The following is a 20,354-nucleotide window of genomic DNA, read 5'->3' as shown; positions in this document are numbered from 1 at the left end:
GTTTTCTTTGTTTTGTCCCTTCAGGATCTGTACATGTATCAGACCACCCAAACTCTGCTCTTAATTAAGGGGAAAAGAACCAATATTTGAGTGCTTACTGTTTACCAAGCACTGTGCTTTCAATTTATCTCGTCTAAATAGGTCTATCTCATAGATGAGAAAAGTGATGCTCGAGATATTGTGCTTCGCCTAAAGTCACAGCTAATTTGTGGCATACTAGGACTCCTCAAACCTAAACTAGTGCTCCTGCTTCTATACATATCCTTACATCACTCCCTGAAGTGTCAAAATCACCACCCCCCGAAGACTCTATCAGGAATTAGAACACATCATCTCAAATTTTTGCTTTAAATCAGTGGGAAAGTAAAATTTTAACTCATACACCTTAGGGAATCACAGAAGTGATAGCTAGTCTTTGTGCTCTGACCTCTCTTATCCAAAGGAGTCAAAGAAAGTCTCACCTAAACTCAGGTATGTTTTTCACCATACTGATTCAAGACCAATGACTTTTTTTTAAAAGACCAATGACTTTTTTAATAAAGATCAATGAAGAGCCATCTATCAGCCAACAAGGGCGAAAGTTATTTCGCAGGTGGAATCATTTGGGTCATAGATTTTTTTAGCAAAAACTGATTGCACTTATCTCTAATTTTCAAGTCAAGGACCTGTGTTTTGTTACTTTCTGCATGAAGCAATTTGGCTTCAGTTCTTTTAAACTCACCTTTTTCTCACCAGAATCAAACCAATTCACCAAATATAGTTTGAGACTTTTCTAAAATACATCTTGGGGGCTGCTTTTTGCCAGTTTCCCACCAGCCCATCTCTTATGGGAGTTGCAAAATTTTATATTGGTCTATTTGTGGGATCTTTAATAGAAGATTCTGCTCTGCTAAAAAGGCCTAACCTGAAATAGTGACGAGACACCCATTATTCATTAAACTGAGACAGGCCTGTTTGGCAAGTGACAAATGAGTACTTTCCATGATTTCCTGTAACTTCTACTAAAACAATACTTTTTGATTTTCAAGTCAAGAACCAGTTTGTGATTTCAACAGGACATCAGTGAATGAACTGACAAGGCAATCCCAGCCTAGGGCACAACAGCAGCCAGTCTTTTGGCCTAACAACACATAAGCAACCTTCTCCCTGGAGGGTGAGATGTACTTGTGGAAAAAGAGCAAAGCCCTTTTTAAAAAAATCATTAGTTGTGGGTCAACAGATACTCAACTGAAAGTGTTATGAGAGGCAAAGTACTGCAACATAGAATTTTAAGTTAGTGCATTATCTGGCCCAACCCCCAAACAATGCTTGGATTCTCTCCACATCGTCTTTGACAAGGTCTTATTACCTGAGTCAGCCTTCATGGTAAACCAACTTTTTGAAGAGGTTTTCCCTGACCAGTGCAGATCATAATCCCAAATGCCCAAAACACACAATCCCAAATGCCATAATCCCAAATGTTGAAATCACAAAAGATCAAAAATCCTTAAAGATTAAAATCCCTAAAATCTAAACTCCCTAACATCTAGAATCCCGAAAATTAGTCCTGAAAGATTAAAATCCCAAAATCAAAAATCACCAGTATTGTTTCCACCAAGTTTTTGGTCTGTATATGAGTACATGTGGAATGGATTCCCATGTACCCCAAACAACACAGAAGCATGACACAGAAGATGGGAAAATTTAATAGGGGATGCTCATGTCAGTGTATATCAAATCACATGAGAATTTCAAAACGAGCAGCACTACATGGAAAATGAAGGTGAATGTATTCTCAGAGGAGAGCCAGGCCTTAAAAAGAAAAAAGCACCTATTCATCACAATGCAAGACTTCAAAATATAGTCAATGACTGTGAAAGTTGGCCAGCCTTTACGTACGTACTACCTCTGGGCAATTGCCCATTATCTATCCCTGTAAGACAGTTTTTCCTATGTCTCATTTTCTTTTCAGTTTTGTTTTTTTGGGGGGACGGGGGGGATTTCTTTTTTTTTTTTCCAGTGTTTTTTTCCCCACTATTTTAAATTGTCAGCATTATTTTTTACAATTCACGAAGCTATGTATTTCATCTTTGCATCATTTCCAATACTGGAGGTATAAATTGTATAAAGACTTTGAGAGTTGCAATTCATGTTATGTATTTTTTGCAAATTTGACTCCAAAAAAGTCCATTACCACAACATTGACTTTGTGTGTAAGCACCGTGTATTATGTAAAAATGTTGTAACTTCCTCAGTAAATGAAGAGATGTCTTTTTGTACATCTCCATTTGTGAAAGATAAATTTATCAAGATCTCACTCTTTAGGTGACTGTACATGTGGTGGTAACCCACTGCAGTTTTTGATCCATCTTGTGAAAAGACTTAGGTTGTCCATCAAGGTATTTCAGATTACCACAGTAATATAGGTGGGTGCACACAATCACCAACCATAGTGATATGCATTTATATATTTTGCTTTTTGACCTATTTCTTTATGAATACAGTTTGCTCATAATGGTTATACCCATGCAACTGCCATTAGTATACCTGAGTGTTTATGCTTGCAAAAATAAGTATGTTATTATTACTATTTTACTGTGAAAAGTGACCTACGAAGTGTTCTGTCATGTTTTTATATATGTTGGGATTTTTATCTTCTGGGATTGTGGTTTTCCAGATTTTAGACATTAGGGATCTTTTAGGACTTCAACATTTGAGGAACGTTACAGTGTTCAGGATTGTATCTTTCAGGATTATGGCCCAAACCCCTACCTGACCTGGAGCCTAAATCTGTGGCCCTATGGTCTCATTCAGTGGGCCTCAGTCCACCCCTTTGAACCACAGAGCATCTTGCTCTAACACACAAATTGTGTTTCCCTCTCGTTCCTGAGCTTAATCTCCCAAAATCCTTTAAGTATTCCTCAACTGTCTTAAATTTTAAATTCCTTCACCATGCTGGTTATGCCTCAATTTGTTTTTTTGGGTTTTTTTTGTTTTTGTTTTTTTAAAAAAGATGACCGGTAAGGGGATCTCTACCCTTGGCTTGGTGTTGTCAGCACCACGCTCAGCCAGTGAGCAAACCGGCCATCCCTATATGGGATCCGAACCCGGGGCCTTGGTGTTATCAGCACCGCACTCTACCGAGTGAGCCACGGGCCGGCCTTCAATTTGTTTTTAATTTCAAAGTATCACTCCCACAAATGATTGTAAAATTCCAACATCATGGGACTTAGGAAAGGAACTCTACCGAGTGAGCCACGGGCCGGCCTTCAATTTGTTTTTAATTTCAAAGTATCACTCCCATAAATGATTGTAAAATTCCAACATCATGGGACTTAGGAAAGGAGCTGAAATGCCATCTCCTTTATTCTAACATTACTATATTTATTAGTGATTTGAAGAGATGATAATTTCTTGATTAAGTATAAAGAAATTAGCAGTGTGAAGAACATAGGGAAGGCAGCTTTCCTTCCAAACATAAATAGACTCATGTCACAGAAACAAAATCCAAAAAGAAAAAAGAAAACATATCCCTCCCTTATCCCAAAATGAGCGTTTAACCGTACTGATTATATGGAATACGTTTTGTCTGAAAGATGAGATGTAAATGCTATTTCACTGCTTTTTATTCTCTAGCTGTCTCAAAAGTGTTATTATAGTTACATCAAAACATATGTCAGGACCATGGTTGAGGGAAGTAAGTAACCACTTGCAGTTAAAACAAACAAACAAATTCTAGCAAAAAGGAACGGCAAGCCCTAGAAAAGCTCTCCCAGAGGCTAATAGAGCAATGATCTCTAAGTACTTCTAACCATGAAATACAGTGTTCAATGGGATTAAGAAATGAAAAATGTCTGTTTTTAAGGTCATTAGTTTGATATGTGAAAAAAAAAGAAACTTTTTTTTTCTGATTGTAGTAAAATGATATCCATGTGGCTTGGTTTATTTTTTAAAAAAAGATGTTTTGCTGTAGTCAGAAAAACAATTCACAATCATTTGCAACTGCTATTTATTCAGAATGAATGATTAACTGAAAGTTGATCATGGATCTGGAAGAATTACGGGATAGCTTAAAGGGTAAATGAGGCAAATCACTGACCTAACACTGTGGAAGTCACCAGTGTCCTCCAAAGGCATACATTCAGGAACAGAGGAAGAATCCAGTCCTCTGTTGCATGTGCCTCCTCCCTCCAACAAGTTTAAATGCTTAAAATAAATAATCCTAACCTAAATATCTTATTTTGGTCAGTGGTTTCTACCTTTTTTTACCAAACTAAATCAGAGCTTGCCACACTGTCAAATCAATCCATATGAGTTTCGTTTTTAATTATTTTCTTGCTACTTTATTCAGGGAGAGATGTTAACATGAAGGAACTAAAAGATGAGGGAAAAGAAAGTCCAGGAAAAGTCAATGGCCTAATCTGAGTAATCCACAGAAAAGATAATTGGCCCTGTATAATAAAAAATTAAATGTTAATATAATTCAACAGATCTAATAAAAGCATATAAGGGAGTAAAAAGCCTTGCATAGGCAAAGAAGAAAGTATAAAATCCTTTGAGGATATAGTCTACACGAAGCCATGCTAAAATATCATTAATATCACCAAACTGCAAGATTTCATAGATTTTCCCAAGCCTGACCCCATGACGCCAATATCATGCATTGTCACTGGAAACTTTTAAAAGTTTTGCCATATGTTTAATAACTTTATTAAAAAGAGAAAAAGATCACACCAAAAATGGAAGAGACATGGACTCTGGTAGTCTCATTAGTCAGACCAAGCCAAACTAAATCACGATAAAGCAACTCTCTTTTTTTATCCACCATTAAATGAGGAATCATTTCTTATCCAAAGAAGGCTCTTACCTTAGCAAATATTGCCATGAGCATAAGAACTATTATTAGGCAAACCAATAACCTTAGGTCTTGACCTGGGTTATGAGGATTTCATTTAATTAGTGTCCTTTCTCAAGTTCTACTTGAAAGAATTTCTGTTAAACCAAAAAAGCCTCTTGTGGCACTAAAACATTTATTCATATAAGATTTATTGCACCTACAATATTGTCAGGGATTGTTCTCAAACTTGAGATATATCATTAGACAAGTGTCCATAAGGCCTAATCTGGAATTCACACAACTAAGAAAGAAAAGAAACAAAACCCCACATTCTCTTGTGTCCCTGCTGTGGGCCATGGATGGGGGACTATAAGCTACAGAAAGGCTGGCAGGAGTAACAGGGAAGAAAGGAGCCAAAAGCAGAGCTTTCTAAGCCCCTTCTGCATCTGACCAAGTGTAGATAGAAGAGGCTAAGCCCTAGAAAATAAAAATTTCATAATAAAAGTGTGGCCCTAGAAGCTGTTATTTTGCAACTAAATTAATCCAATTTAACAAAGCCCTTTCCTCTAAGTTCACAAAGCAACCTTACTTTCAACACATTTTTTGCCATGGGTCAAATTTGGGTCATCATGTGGTGGAGACATTGGACTTTTGCTCTAAAGGAAATTTAATAAATTTAAACTTAGGGACATGTCCTCACAGTTTAAAAAGAGAAGTTCTTCTGCCACCTTGATTAACTTGTTTTTCTAGATACTTTTAGTTGACGGTGGCCTAGTGGAGAAGATGGGAGGGAAAGGCAACAATTACTATAAATTATTTTGGTTTTTATTAAAGTTATTTTTCTTTCTTGTAGAAACAGATTCTAAAAGAAAAACAATTCAAACTTCTACGATCCCCTTCTCTTTCCCACAGGATCAGAAAAAACACAATGAGGCCAACCAAAATTATCATTCCCTTAAACAATATGTACAATACCATGTGTAAGAGAATGGTCACTCTGAAACCTGCTAGAATAATGCTAGAAATGCTTTATCAATACCATGTCTCTACATGACTCATTTCTTTACAATTAAATAGCTTTCAAACATTAACATATCAGGACCAAGATTGTCACCATCTACAGCAACAGTGGAATTACATATCATATCCTTATTCCATTGCTCATCCCTCAGTTATGCTAAGCAGCTAAGAAATATCTGACAGCATCAACAGCATACAGGTTTAATTATTTTCCCAATTTGCATTTATATCAGTGAACAAATTGGAAGGTATCAAAGTATGGCACTGAAGAAATAAGAACACATATTGAGCAGCACATCTTCCATTTTAAGTCCTGTTTTTAAATTGGCTAAGTAAAGGCATACACATCTCCATTTGAATTGGAGATCTGCAATAACACATGCATATAAGGATGGGAAGGATGGAGGGGGTGACGGAGGGAGAAAAGGAGGACAGAGGGTGAGACCAAAAAAGAGAGAGAGGAAAAGAGAAAGAAACAGGAGAGAATATATGGTCACACGTCTGAGAGTAACATTATTACAAGGGGGTGATAAACGACAGCTCAATCTGCTTCCACAAGCAGAATTCTTCCATGGTTATTATTGAAGGTACAAAAATTGTTTGTGAGACTTTCTATCTGTTGCTATTCTCACTTATTATACTAAAAACGTCTACAAAATCCGAAGCATTGGTCTGTCCAAGATGGATAGTACCAAAAGTAAAAGATCTGCTATCAAGGACTGTGCTCTGCTTGGAACCCTGCACTGCAGTCCATTAATCCACAGTATTTTGGTCATATCTGCTCTGTTTTCTCATGCTGCTCATAATGTCTTAGAGCTAATCTTTTATATTAGAATATCATCAATGATTTGTATTTTTTTTTTCATTTTTCAAACTTTTTCATTTACTTAAAGGGCAAGAAAAATGAGAGAATAGAAAAAAATAGTAGAGATCATAATGTCTTAGAGCTAATCTTTTATATTAGAATATCATCAATGATTTGTATTTTTTTTTTTCATTTTTCAAACTTTTTCATTTACTTAAAGGGCAAGAAAAATGAGAGAATAGAAAAAAATAGTAGAGAATTAGAGGGGAACATGAAAGGAAAAGTATTCTCTTGTCCAACAAATCCACCCTAGAAAAGGTGGTAATGAGACTTTGAGAAGAGTGCTGATTCATGGACTTCCCCCCTATTTTTTTTTTTTTTTATTTCTATGTAATACATTTAAGGACATCAATGTACTAAAACATTTGGTCTGTGAAACAGTGGAATCATTAGCACCAAAAGGAGTCATGGAGCTTCTATATATTATTAAAACAATGATTGTTATTACTGTTGGTCATGGGTAAAGGTTTCATTTCATTTTTACATCCCAAAGTTCTTGAAAGTGCCTGTGGACAAGAGAAACAACACTTTTCAAAATCTCCGTGGGATTATCAGTACGCACCACAGAGAGTACTTGGCCTTCCCAGTTTTCGTTTATCTGGTAGACAAGAAAACCAGGGCCCTGGAAGATGACCACTGAAGCCCTACAGAATAGCCCCCACATGCACCCACAGACGTGCAGGAGGGGTCCCTATGGTACATTCCCCCCTGGACTGTGTTCAGGAATGCACTTTTACTTGCTTTTTAAAGAAACAAAAGCAACATGCTCTGCAGATCATGGAGTGCCTAGTGCAATTTTCTCCTTGCTCCAACTCCAGACTGCAAAAGGATGAAACCATTATATATTCTGCTAATGCTGGCCTGTGGACGAGGCCCTTGGCCTGCCATGCTTTGTAAGCTCAGGAGCCCACAGGAGTCAGAAGGTCCGAGAGCGGGAGCCACAGTCATCGCCAGATCTCCCCAGCAACTTGTGGCCCATCAGGACAGCTGCTGATTCCTTTTGCTTTTCCTTGCCTCAGCTTTTAGTTGAAATTACAACAAGTCAAATAGCTGATGCTTTTCCCTTCTCCAGGTAAGGGTGAGGACACATTGTTCACAAGTGTGTTCTGTCTGGCTTCACTGATGAGTCGGCATGCTAAGTCAAGGAAGAGTTTCTCCACATTATCAGATTCCTTGGCAGAGGTCTCCAGATAATACATGTCCTGAGCTTCTGAGAATTCCTCAGCTCTCTGCTGGGAGACCTCTCTCCTTTCAGCCAGATCGATCTTGTTGCCTGGAACAGTGGTAAAATCAAAGAAAGAATCATCATTTGACTTTTTGCAGGCTCAAAAGCATCAAAATGCAATTCCAGATCTGAAGTTAAACCAGACAGATAAGCTAGTAAAGCAAAGTAAATGTGACCGCGATTACGAAAATGCTTATTTTAAAATACGAGTACCATTTGTAATGGCAAAGAACTGGAAACCACAAAATGCCCATCAGTAGGACACTGGCTGAATAAACTGTGTGGTACATCCACACAATGGAATGTTTGCCATAGTAAAAAGTAAGGAGGAATATTTCTATATACTGCCATAGAATGAGAACACTAGGATATATCATTAAGTGGAAAAAGCAAAGCAGAAAAAAGTATGTATAATATGCAACTGTCTACGAAAAAAGGAAGAATATTAATATATATTACACAAACACTGTATTTGCTTATTTTTTAAATGAAAAAATTAACCAAAATTTTAATTTAAAAGATAATGATTACCTACGAAAGGAACAGGGTTGAGGAGATGGGGATAGAAACCAGATTTCTCTAAATATACTCTGTTTTATAGATTTGACATCAGAAACTTACACATTTTATATAATTATATAATTAATTACAACTATACAATTTATACAAAATTAAATTTAATAAGCAATACTTAAATATTGAAAGCAAAATTAAACAAATGAACACATTTATCATGTGGTGGTATAACCACACAGAGAGGAACTATTTCAAGTGAGTTTAAAATACAGTAATTTAACCATGCATCCCTAGTGGTATATACCCTAAGGACAAAAAGAATTGAAGAAAAAAAATCTTGAACGATTTTAGCAGTGGTCATGTGGATAGTAGGACTGGTATTATTATTCTGAGGATACTATATGTGTATTATGGGATAAAGAAAATGAGTAATTATGCTGGCATCATAGGGAACTGGGATTTTTAGCATGGGAAAAAGGAAATACAGACATAAGATTAATGGTGTTAAGTTAAAATTTCTGCAGTCCTGAATGATAAATGGAAGAATCAGTGTGAATAATTCATGGTGTATTTTATCTTTAAAAAGTTTCCTATCTCTATTCTCCAGGAAATCTGACAAGGGTGATATGTCAGCTGTTACCTGGTAACATTGTTTATGGTAAAAATGACCCCTGACTGATAAATTACATCTGGCCTGGGAATTCTATGAATGCATTATAAATACCACATGGAAAGCCATAACTCTGGTCTTCCCTGATCATGATGATTCTTCACTTGAAGAGATCCTGAAAGTTATGCCTGTGGAGTTGTTCTAAGAGATTTGGGCTCCTATGGGGCCAGAGGCTTCTGGGCCAGGGCAGATCCTGCACTTGCCTGAAGTGAACCTTGTTTTTTCACACCTGAATTGTGTGTGTGTGTTGGGGTGGGAGGGTGTCCGGGAAAGCTATGTGGACTGCTATGAGGACTACTTCCGCTGAAGTGGTATCCCTGATGCTGACCTGTTATTAAGCCCTGTTTCTTGTCCTGTGTGCTTTTAAGTTAACCTAATACCAAGTGTGGCCTGTGGTAATTTTGTGAGTCAGAACATTTAGAAGAGCCTAGTAAGACAACCCCCTTGTGGATGCTACAGAATTTACCACATGCACGCACACGTACACACACATATACACACAAGCTCTGTCCACCAAAAGGCCTGAAACAATGATCTACCCACTAGTAACAAGAACTCCTAGCACCTAGGTTGTAGCCTCTAAATACAACTTTCCATTAAAAAGAAACAGCCCTTCTTGAAGAAATGGCTAATTCCAGGTCAGGAGCAGGAAATGCACAAGATGCAAGGTATACCTGGAATATCTGTCATACCAGAAAGAAAGAAAATTGTCAAGGATTCCTGGGGTCATGTCAAAAGGGCTCAGGAGCCCATTAGAAGAAGCTCCCACTGTCAAAGTCGGAACTATTGAGGCATCAATAATAATCACTGCAAGGGACTAGAATACATCAAATATGTTTAAATTCATACATTCATAATAATATTAAAAATATAAACAAACTTCAGTAGTTACTTTTGGAAGATACTAGGGAACCAAGTCTTTACCTTGACAAATGAATATAAAAGAAAGAACAAAGCATTCTTCTTGCCTGTCCTCTGAGAACTGTGCCACAGAATAGCATATATGGAATATTTTTGCTAAAAAGAGAAGCAAAAAAAAAAAAAAAACAAACCCTGAACTCATCAGGCCTCTTGATTACCTACAAATCTGCAAGAAATACAAGTGCTGGAGGAATACATTAAATGACACCACAGAGGTGAAAAAAGTTAGACTTATAAACTCTACAAGACAAACAAATACTTTAACAATAAATTCAAAGAGAGAAAAAAAATGGAGGGGTAACCTACAGATAAAAGGAGAATTAAAAAACATAACAATCAGGCTGGCCTGTTAGCTCATTTGGTTAGAGTGCAGCCTTATAACACCAAGGTCACAGGTTTGGATCCCTGTACTGGCCAGCTGCCAAAAAAGGGGGGAGAAAAAAGACACAATAATCAAGTAAAACATATGGACCTTATTTGGCTTGCTTTGAACAAACTTTAAAAAAAATTATGAATCGGTAAAATTTAAACATTATCTAAATAGATTTTTGAGAGTATTAAGGAATTGTTAATATTTTGGGGGTGTGAAAATGGCATTATTATTAGATTTTCTTTTTTAAAAGATCTTACCTTTTAAAGATACATACTGATATTGAAAGATGAATTAATATATTTGGGATTTGCTTCAAAATAATCTAAGGGGTGGGTAGACAGAATATATGAGGAATAAATAAAAACTAAAATTGGTCATGAGTTGATAATTGTTAAAACTGAGTGATATGTACATGGGGGTTCACTGTACTGTTTTCTCTACTCTTGCTTATGTTTGAAATTTTCCATAGTAAAAAGATTTTTTTTAAAGCCAATACCTCGGGCCGGCCCAGTGGCGCACTGCTACAATGCGCCGCTTGGGAGCGCGGTGGCACTCCCGCCGAGGGTTCGGATCCCACATACAGACCGGTTCCCGCTCACTGACTGAGCGAGGTGCGGGCGCGACACCGAGGGTTGCGATCCCGTTGCCGGTCCCGGTCCGGTACGGGCGCGACACTGAGGGTTGCGATCCGTTGCCGGACACGAAAAAAGACAAAAAGGAAAAATAAAATAAAATAAAAGCCAATACCTCTTTCATATTGAACTAATTATCTCCCCTAAAATTCTCGTTTAACTTCATTAGATAAAAATCCCAAGTAGTAATAATTTGGGCAAAGAACTTCACCTCTCTGAGCCTTGGTTTCTTCATTCGTAAATTAGGGATTATGACACATAAAGTTCCTAGTATGATTCCTGGTACATATATACCAATTATAATGCTTATTATAAACTGTTTACTTAGCTTACTGTTAACCCTAATTTGTAACTTAGCAATGTTTCTAAGGTTCTGTATCTGAATTTCCAAAATTAGGTCTTGCTAGATTATACAGTAACATTCCTTCCTGTGAAAAAAACATTTAAGTAACCATATAGTTATTAACACTTTTCCATCACCATTAGAGTAGTTTTCAATGACCTGGTCCATTTCACTGCAATCCCATTTTTAATTGGTGTATTTTTCACCATAGAAAATCAACAGCTTTCCACCATTCTAAACAGAGGTTCTATCTTCCTACAAGATGAAACAAACTGCAGCACTTCCTTTAGTGGATTCTTTCTGAAACATAGCATTTCTCAAAGCAGCATAAATGTAAGAAAGGAAAAAAATAATTTAAGTCCATTTTTCAGGTAATAAAAAATTGCTTCAATAATGAATTCTTTATCTACTTAAAAGATATGTTTTATTTCTAGACCAGCAGTTTCCACATCTTGTAATCAGATTTCTTTTTAATGTTTAGTAGCCCACATAACTTTCATGACTATCCAACTTCCTCCCTAGAGTCCACACTGATAGAAAAATCAATCAACAATGTTTTCTACTTTATGTTTTAAAACCATCACCATATTAGGACATATTTCATTTTCTCTTCAATTTTCTTCAGTTGAAGAAATCAATGTTGACTGCATGAATTATATAGCTATAGACTATATTCTTGGAAGGTACCAAGATACAAGCTTTATGTGATTATAAATTCTCTGATGCCCACAAATCAAATTCCCTCCTCACTAATCTTTACTTACCCACTAACACAGTGATGACCTTGTTGCTGGCATATTGTTCTATCTCCCGCAGCCACTCAGGAAGGCAACGGAAGGATTCCTCACAGGTAATGTCATAGGTGAGGATCAAGGCATTGGCGCTTCGGTAATAACTCTGGGTAATGGACCGAAATCTCTCTTGACCTGCTGTATCCCAAATCTGTAGCTGTAAAGGCAAAAGAGAAGGATCAGACTAGAGAAGCAGAAAAGAAAGTAAGCATTGCCTTGCTTTATTTTGGAAATGAGAACACCTTCACCCAAATAATTTCATGGTTATTTTCTGCCTTTAAAAAAAAAGTACCTATATTTTGTTTTGTTTTTTAATTTGTTAGGCATTTCTGGATAGAGAGAAGGGCTTGTTTTTGTTTTTTTCTTTGTTAGATTATTTAAGAATATACCCTTTATTCTAAAAAAAAAAAAACTTATTGAGCATTTATTATGTGCTACTCTACTCTAAGCACTTTACATGTACTAACTCAATCCTCACAATAACCCTATGAGATAGGTACTATTACAATACCATTTTTTTCCCAAGGGCTTGTTTTTGTTTTTTTCTTTGTTAGATTATTTAAGAATATACCCTTTATTCTAAAAACAAAAAAACTTATTGAGCATTTATTATGTGCTACTCTACTCTAAGCACTTTACATGTACTAACTCAATCCTCACAATAACCCTATGAGGTAGGTACTATTACAATACCATTTTTTTCCCGTGAGGAAACTGAGGCACAATGAGATCAATGAACTTGTTCAGTGTCTCACAGCCAGTATGTTCTAGAGCCAATTCAACAAGACATTGTGGTCCCAGAGTTCATGCTCTTAACCAGAATGCTGTATTACAAAAGTCACAATGCACAGCAAGCTGTCATCTTGTGACTACTGGCATTTTAGTCAGCAAACAGAAAGGAGAAAATCCAACCTCACCACCTTTCCCAGTTTAAAATTCAAATAAATATATTAAGGTATTATCTTTGTTAATGAAAATAGGCACAATGCCATCGCAGACAAAAAATAATTTCCCTCCACCATTTTTAAGCTCTATGACTTTGGGCAAAATCACTTAGTCTCTTTCGGCCATCAGTTGTTTTTCATAAAAAGAGATTAATAATATGAAACCTGCTGAAAGTTCACATTTTCTGAGCTCATCTACCAGTTCTAAGACCTAATAATTGATGGTTCTGGTAACCAGTGTTTCTGGTAAGAAGAAAGCAAAATACTACTCACTTCTCCCTGAATTTCCCTGCACAGAGCAGGTGACTACTGAAAGAGAACTGTTCTCTAGAGAGACTGCTGAGTGTAGAACAAATCATAAGACCCTGAGAAATACAAACATCAACAGCAACAATAATCTTCTCTTCTACTTGTAAACATTTCGCACATCACAGGTGCATTCACCTCCACAGACATAACATGACTTGCTCAGGGAAGGCCTTCCGGAACCTTCAGCTTAGGACAGGTTCCCCATCTTCCACCCCACAGAGTTTCTCTTGCAACATATCATGTCATTCGCCCTTATGAAACCTGACACACTTGAATCATTATTTTTAATAATTTGTTTAATAGCTGTCTTCTCTGTTAGATTGAAAGCTTCATGAGGGAGAAGTCAGAGTCCATTTTACTCACCAAATACAGAGCCTGGCAAATAGCAGATGCTCAAATATTTATTCAGAGTCTCATTATAGTTCTAACAATAATCAGTGAGGTAGGCAAATTTATGCCTCCCCTTATTAAAAGAAACTGTCTCTTAACTGGTTACTTACAAAGCTGGGACTCAGACTCCAGGTCTTCTATTCCCAGTTGAAGACTCATTCCATACCACCATGCTGCCTTTGCCACCAACGACCAATTTAAATGTGCATCTATATCCAAAGAGGATGAATCAGTTGGTGTCACCCTCTGATACCAGTTTAGCTGAAGAGCTGATGAGTGACCAATAGTCCCCACCCTGAATTGGTGGCACACAGGCTGTCCTTTTATTTGAAGTTGCAGCTGCTCTTTGATGACGTACACAAAAGTCTGTGTATGCTAAAGGCAACCATACAGATGTTATGGTTTTTGCCTGGACAAAAGCTGTTTCTCTTCTCTACTCAAACCCAGGGACATGGTTCCCCTCTGCCAGGATGTGTCTAAGAACAACAGACTGTTGTTACAAAGCCATGCTTAGTCTCTAAAACTCTTGTGACTAGATTTAAATACTGTCAATCATTAGAAATTAGTATGTTCTCATACTGGCACATCTTAAGAACAGCTTTGAGAGTTTAAACCACTGAAATATTTTCCAGAATAATGATTGTGTGGCCTTGCCATGATATATGCTACTTTCTCAGAGGGGGCTTCTTGTTTCTAGCCCAACAGCTGATTATGGAGGATATTCATATTTCACTGCCTTTATCACTCAACTTGGTTGCACCATTATCTGCAAGTCATTTGCTTCTTTTCAGCATTTATAGGACATTAATATATGCAGGGCACTGTGCTAGGACCAGGGAGAATACAAAGATGAATAAAACACAATCCCTGATCTCAAAAAGCTCAGTCTATAGGTAGGACACATACATAGTTAATTAACCATAGTACAAAATGAGATGTCCCTATTAAGTGGTACCAGCAGGAAAGAGTGTCTCCTAGCATTAGTCTCATGCCTGTCCATATGTTTTCAAGACTGCAGTCATGGGCTTTCCAACCACTTTCAACTCCAGCACGGGGTTACGCTGTTCATCTACTCTCTTCTTTGCACCACTACTTAACCTCTATTGCCTCACTGTCACACTAATGTATTGCAATCATTGGTTTCCTAGTCTATCTCCTTCCTAGAGTTCTTTGAGAACAAGGGCTGTCTCTTATTTGACCTTATACCTCAGTGCCTTCCTAACACAGTGCATGGTACATGGTAGACACATTTGAATGATGGCCAACTGCATGAACAAAGGATTGTAGATTCACAAAGGAAGGACTGATAAATTCTACTTAAAAGATTAGTAGGATATCAAAAAAGGTTTCACCAATAAAATGTTATTAGAGCTAGATGACAGAAAGTTCATAGGGGGCAGAGGTACTTTGCCTACCACAGGACCCGGCACAAAGCATCTACAGTAACACAGGATGGATGGGTGAATGGATGGATGATAGATGGTTGGAAGAATAAATATATGTACATACTTTCATGACTCTCCTATCTATGCAACATAGACTTGATTAAAGACAATATAGCAAATCTTCTATTTCTATTATAATTAATCTCCCAAGGTTAAAACGTCTTAAAGTTTTGCTTATTACTCACTAATTTATGATAGACTAAAAAAATATATTAACAGATAGCAGAAAATTCTGGATTTTTTCCAATTTTTTGTATTGTGGTAAAATTCACATAACATAAAATTTACCATCTTAACCATTTTTAAGTGTATAGTTCAATGGTCTATACATGTTTTCATTATATTTCCTACCCAGGGCCACCTTCATAATGCAGACCATTTTAAGTGAAGGGCCTCTTCCTTAACTTTGCCTTTACTGATTTGACACTTAGTCTTAATAGCTACAAGAATCTTTCTAACACCATGGATTCCCTGCCTTCAGTCCTGGGAGCCATCCTAGAAGAATGCACAATGTGGGGAGGTTGAAGGGGGTGATGACAAGTCAGCTTGGAGAGCCAGGTTCTGTTCCCGGCCTTGCCACCCATCAGGTGGATAACACTGCACTGGCAGATCCTCCTTTCCACTGATTTTACGGGGCTCTGAGATAGCCTGGAAACCACTAGCAAAAAGACACTTAAGCATCACCAAGAAGAGGTATTCAATAAATGTTAAAGTACAAGGACATTAAGACAAAAACTGTTTTCTTAGTATACCTAGGCAGCTCTGCCCTCTTCTCATAAGGTCTAAAGAAGTTACTCTTCATATGTTCAAAGGTTAATGAGGCCCTCGGAATTTATGTGTTGAAGAGGGTCATCCTGTACCTGAGTTGTATATATTAGGCTAGAAAGAATCACAGGCAAATTGATTTGGACTAGATGTAGGAGATTAGCCAATTCTCCTTTTTTATAGATGAAGTTCCAGAAGCCCAAAGAAGTGTCAGGGACAGGAACTGTACTGCGAATACAAAGATGAACGAAAGACACAAAGCTTGCTTTTGTGGAGGCTGTTGTCATGGTGGAGTCAGACGTTATACAACTATGAATTTTAGCCAAATGTAATAAGCACTTAAAAATGAGGTTGTGGTTTATATAAAGTAGAATAAATGGAGTACCTAAGCCTGGGGTTTCAGGAAAGAAAAATAATCCTGTTCTTTAACAGTAGGGACCATCTCTTATTCACCCTTATTCTTGACCAGAGCCTGGAACATGGTAGGCACTGACATTTCTGATCAAACAAATGAACTCACACACTTATGCATATGTAAATGTGAAACCCAAACATCTGGATATAAACTGCATAAAACAATAGTTATCTTTACCCAACTCCCTTGGCTGACAACGAGATCCCCTCTGCTAGAACAACAGAAAGCTACAAAAGACTCTTTTGGCCAACACCTCTTGAGCACACTACTTTCTCCTTCCTATCCTCACACCCCAGCTCCTTCTCCCCACCCAAAATGCACTATTTTTTCAACTTTCTGGTTGGCATTTTTTCCCCCAACTGAATTAGTCCTTTTTTATTCTTTTGGTAATCTCTTCCAGAGTTAACTACTTCCATTGTAGGCAATAAAACGTATAAGGCTCCACTTCAAATGCTGGCACTGCTATAAGCACGGTTTTTCCCTTTACTGCAACTGAGAGTTAAAACTTTTGATTATTGTTCTCTATATTCCAGTCCCAGAAGTAGTTTTCACTGTAGAAGTTATCTGAAGATAGTCTTATGCTTTCTAGTCATGGATTTAGTATAAATATGTATTAAACTAAGAAGCATTCTCTCAAATGAATTTAAATGCATTTTATTTTTAGACAACCTACATGACATGTTTTCTTAAAGAAAAACAACACTTCCATTACAAGTAAATCATGGTCAAAATAAATGAAGAGCTCAAGATGACATCAGTATCGTTTGTCTTAAGTCCTGGTATTGTGCAGATGACAAGCAGCAACCACTTATGATGGCAGGTGATAGATCCAAAGTAACTGCCAAATTTGTTAACATTTTTCTATTTCTAAACCATCCTTAAAGACCCACATATGGGGTCGCCCCACCCCCATGCTTGTCCAGCAGAGCAACCATGCCATCTGGATTCTTGTTTTCAGCAATAAAGAACTGCCAGTTTTCGAAATTAACAAGGATGTGCTTGATTTGTCCTACAGCCCACGTCATAGAGGTTTTACTCTTTCTGGTCTCTGTTCTTTGAGTTTGCCTTTCACAGATTATATGTAATCTTTGATGTACTTATTTTATGAAGCTGGTTTTCTGCAATTGATGGTTCATTACAACATCAACACGTGATTATTATGTTTTCGGTACCTTCACCCTTGGAGACTACAGCCCTCTGTCCTCCTAACCATCTTCCCCTCCACCTCCAGGCACAGCCCATCCGCGATCTCCCAGATCTTGTAAACATTGGAGAACATCTCATCCTGGCTGATGAGGTCCGGGTAGATAATCACAAAGGTGGCTGGAGGGAGAGGATGGCAGCACCAGCTTAGCGGGAGCCTGAAGCTCAGAGCAAGCGCGGTGCAGCCAGAGTGGTGCTTGACAGGAGTGGGGAAGTCGGCGGGAAAAGCTGGTTGGCATTTATGTGGATTTCACACACTGTTTTTATCTTCCAGTGCCCCCGCTCTCCACTCACTATTGTACTTGATGTATTGTGCAGATGTCTCTGCAGTAAGAAACCATTCTGAGGAGTCAGGGCTGAAAGAGAAACTGGAAAAGCGTCTATCCCCTACTCAAGAGCCTCATCCTAAACAATTCTCTGTGATGGTGAGTATCTAAAAAAGGCTAAAAGAGCATCATGGAGCTTCTCTGCCTTCCCAAGGCATTCAAAAGAAGGAGTACAGGTATGTATGGGAGAGAGGTGCAAATAACATGGAGCCAAACCTGGGATGCTTAGGCTGGGATCCAGCTAGAACTCTGATGCTATTGTGCTGCTGATGGCTGGGTTATCACTTCTTGCTCTCAAAGATGTGACAGTGGAATTTCAATAACTCTATATGGCAAGTAGAGCACTTTCCAAAGATCTTTACCCTCCTTCCACATAATTTAGTCTTGCTTTATGTTTCTTTTCATCACCTTCCTCCTCTTCTTGCTTCAAGGTGATGGGCCAATGGTGCCTTCATTTCTCTCCTCTCAGGGCTAAGGAGACCCCAGGGAGGGAATGGGGTATACTGGTTGGCAAAACTGGTTCAAATCCTTCCTTCTTCCCTTTGTAGCTGTACAGCCATGGATAAGTAAGTCACTTGACTTCTCTGAAGCCTTTAAAACAAGTATAATACCACTTACCTCTTAGGGTTTGCAGTAAGGATTACAGTAAATATGATGATACATGCGAAAGCATCTAGCAGAGGCACTGACACATAGTAGATACTTAATAAACACTATCTCCCTTCTTCTTTCACTTCTTCCAGGTACCAAACCATCCCGAAACCACAAAGGGGAGGACAGGGTAGAGATACTGGATTTTCCTGGATCCCTCATTTAGTATCTCTCCTTTACTAGGGAGAAGGAGATAGTGGGAGGCAGAATAATTTTAATAAATTATTCATAACGAAATGTAGGAATCAGGAGGCTCTTTTGTGGGGCTGCTGTTTAGAGGAGGTAGCACTGCTGATTGGCCCAGCTCAGTAGATCAAAAAAGAAATTTCTTCATTTTTACATCACTTCTGATACGACACAAAACAGGACAAACTTGCCTTAGTCCTTTTCTCTCTGTCTTCCAATCTGTATACACATCACCCAAAACCCCTTCCAGCCCCTATAAAGAGACTAGAAGAACTCTTTGAAAATAAGCTGTCATGGCAGAGTGTATTGTTTTCAATGTGAGTTTCAATTAGAAGATTTAATTAATGTTATAAAAATACTACTTTCCTTAAACTCTTTCCTAGCAAGCACAATGAAAGCCCTATTGAACATTTAGCATCTTACCTTTACTTTTTCACCATTAATCTCCACTGTCTTAATCATAAAATCAACTCCAATTGTGGCTCCTTGACCTGGGGGGAAAAGACCCTAAAGAAGAAATAACAGAAAAACAAACAAACAAACAAACAGATAAGCAAATCTTTCAATGAAATGAAATTCCTCCCCCTCTTCCCCACCACTACCCTTCCCCAGGCCCTTCCTTTGGCCAAGTTAACTATTACAAAAGAGAACTCTGGTTAGTGTCATGGGAGCCCTGTTTAATTTCACTTTGTATGTATGTTTTGAGGAAGGAGAGAGGAGGGAAAAAGTGGGAGAGAGAAATGTTGAAAGAAGAAGGAGAAAGGGGGACAAAGAAAGGGAGAAAAGAAGACAGAGAGGGTGAAGGGAGAGAATTAGGAAGGGTAGAGGTGACCCAATATCAAAGAATGAAACAAAAATCAGACACAAGGATAAGACTGAGGAGCATGGAGCCACAGGGATGAGATCAGGATTATTAGGGTGGGGACAGAATGGATTAGGTGCTCTACAAGAGGTAAAATCAAGGAAGCTTAACACTGATTATCAGTCTGGAGCATGGACAGACATGGGGATGGACAACCAATATGAAAGACAAAGAAGAACTCAGCATATGAAACAAGAACAAGACAATGAAATGTTTGGATTTTCCTCTGCTTTGATGGTGACCACTATTTTCCTCAGTGCTATGTACTATGGATATATAATTACATGGGAGCAGGGCCAATGACACTGGGAAGATAAACTAAAAATGAAAGTCATCAGGGAGACAGTAGAGCAGAAATCATGCTAAAGCAGGAGGCAGCAGCCTTAGGATCACTGTGTGACCTTGGATAAACCACCCCCACCCCTGGGCCTCAAATTCAATAAGGTTGAGGTTGATAAGTTTTATTTTGAGCATTTCAAAATTTAATCATGCTAAAGCAGGAGGCAGCAGCCTTAGGATCACTGTGTGACCTTGGATAAACCACCCCTACCCCTGGGCCTCAAATTCAATAAGTTTGAGGTTGATAAGTTTTATTTTGAGCATTTCAAAATTTAAAAAAAAAAAAGCTTTACCTCAAACTGGAAACTTAACCAGAAAAATGGGATATTAGCAAAAGTACATGTATT

General features: G+C 37.9%; 1 protein-coding gene across 3 annotated transcripts in view; it reads right to left on the bottom strand.

Annotated features, from left to right (window-relative positions):
* Positions 1 to 6,820: 6,820 nt before the first annotated feature.
* Positions 6,821 to 20,354, bottom strand: part of RAB30 (RAB30, member RAS oncogene family) — an 86,580-nt gene continuing 73,046 nt past the window's right edge. For all 3 annotated transcript variants that reach the window (XM_008568229.1, XM_008568230.1, XM_008568231.1), the window contains exons 3-5: positions 19,230 to 19,313; positions 12,146 to 12,329; positions 6,821 to 7,974 (exon numbers count right to left, since the gene is read on the bottom strand). In XM_008568229.1, the coding sequence (XP_008566451.1) occupies positions 7,724 to 7,974; positions 12,146 to 12,329; positions 19,230 to 19,313 (519 nt within the window). In that variant the 3' untranslated portion in view covers positions 6,821 to 7,723. The remainder of the gene's footprint in view (positions 7,975 to 12,145; positions 12,330 to 19,229; positions 19,314 to 20,354) is intronic.

This window comes from Galeopterus variegatus, unplaced genomic scaffold, assembly GCF_000696425.1.
Source record: "Galeopterus variegatus unplaced genomic scaffold, G_variegatus-3.0.2 Scaffold389, whole genome shotgun sequence".
Classification (NCBI taxonomy): domain Eukaryota; kingdom Metazoa; phylum Chordata; class Mammalia; order Dermoptera; family Cynocephalidae; genus Galeopterus; species Galeopterus variegatus.
This window is presented reverse-complemented; position numbering and strand designations above follow the sequence as displayed.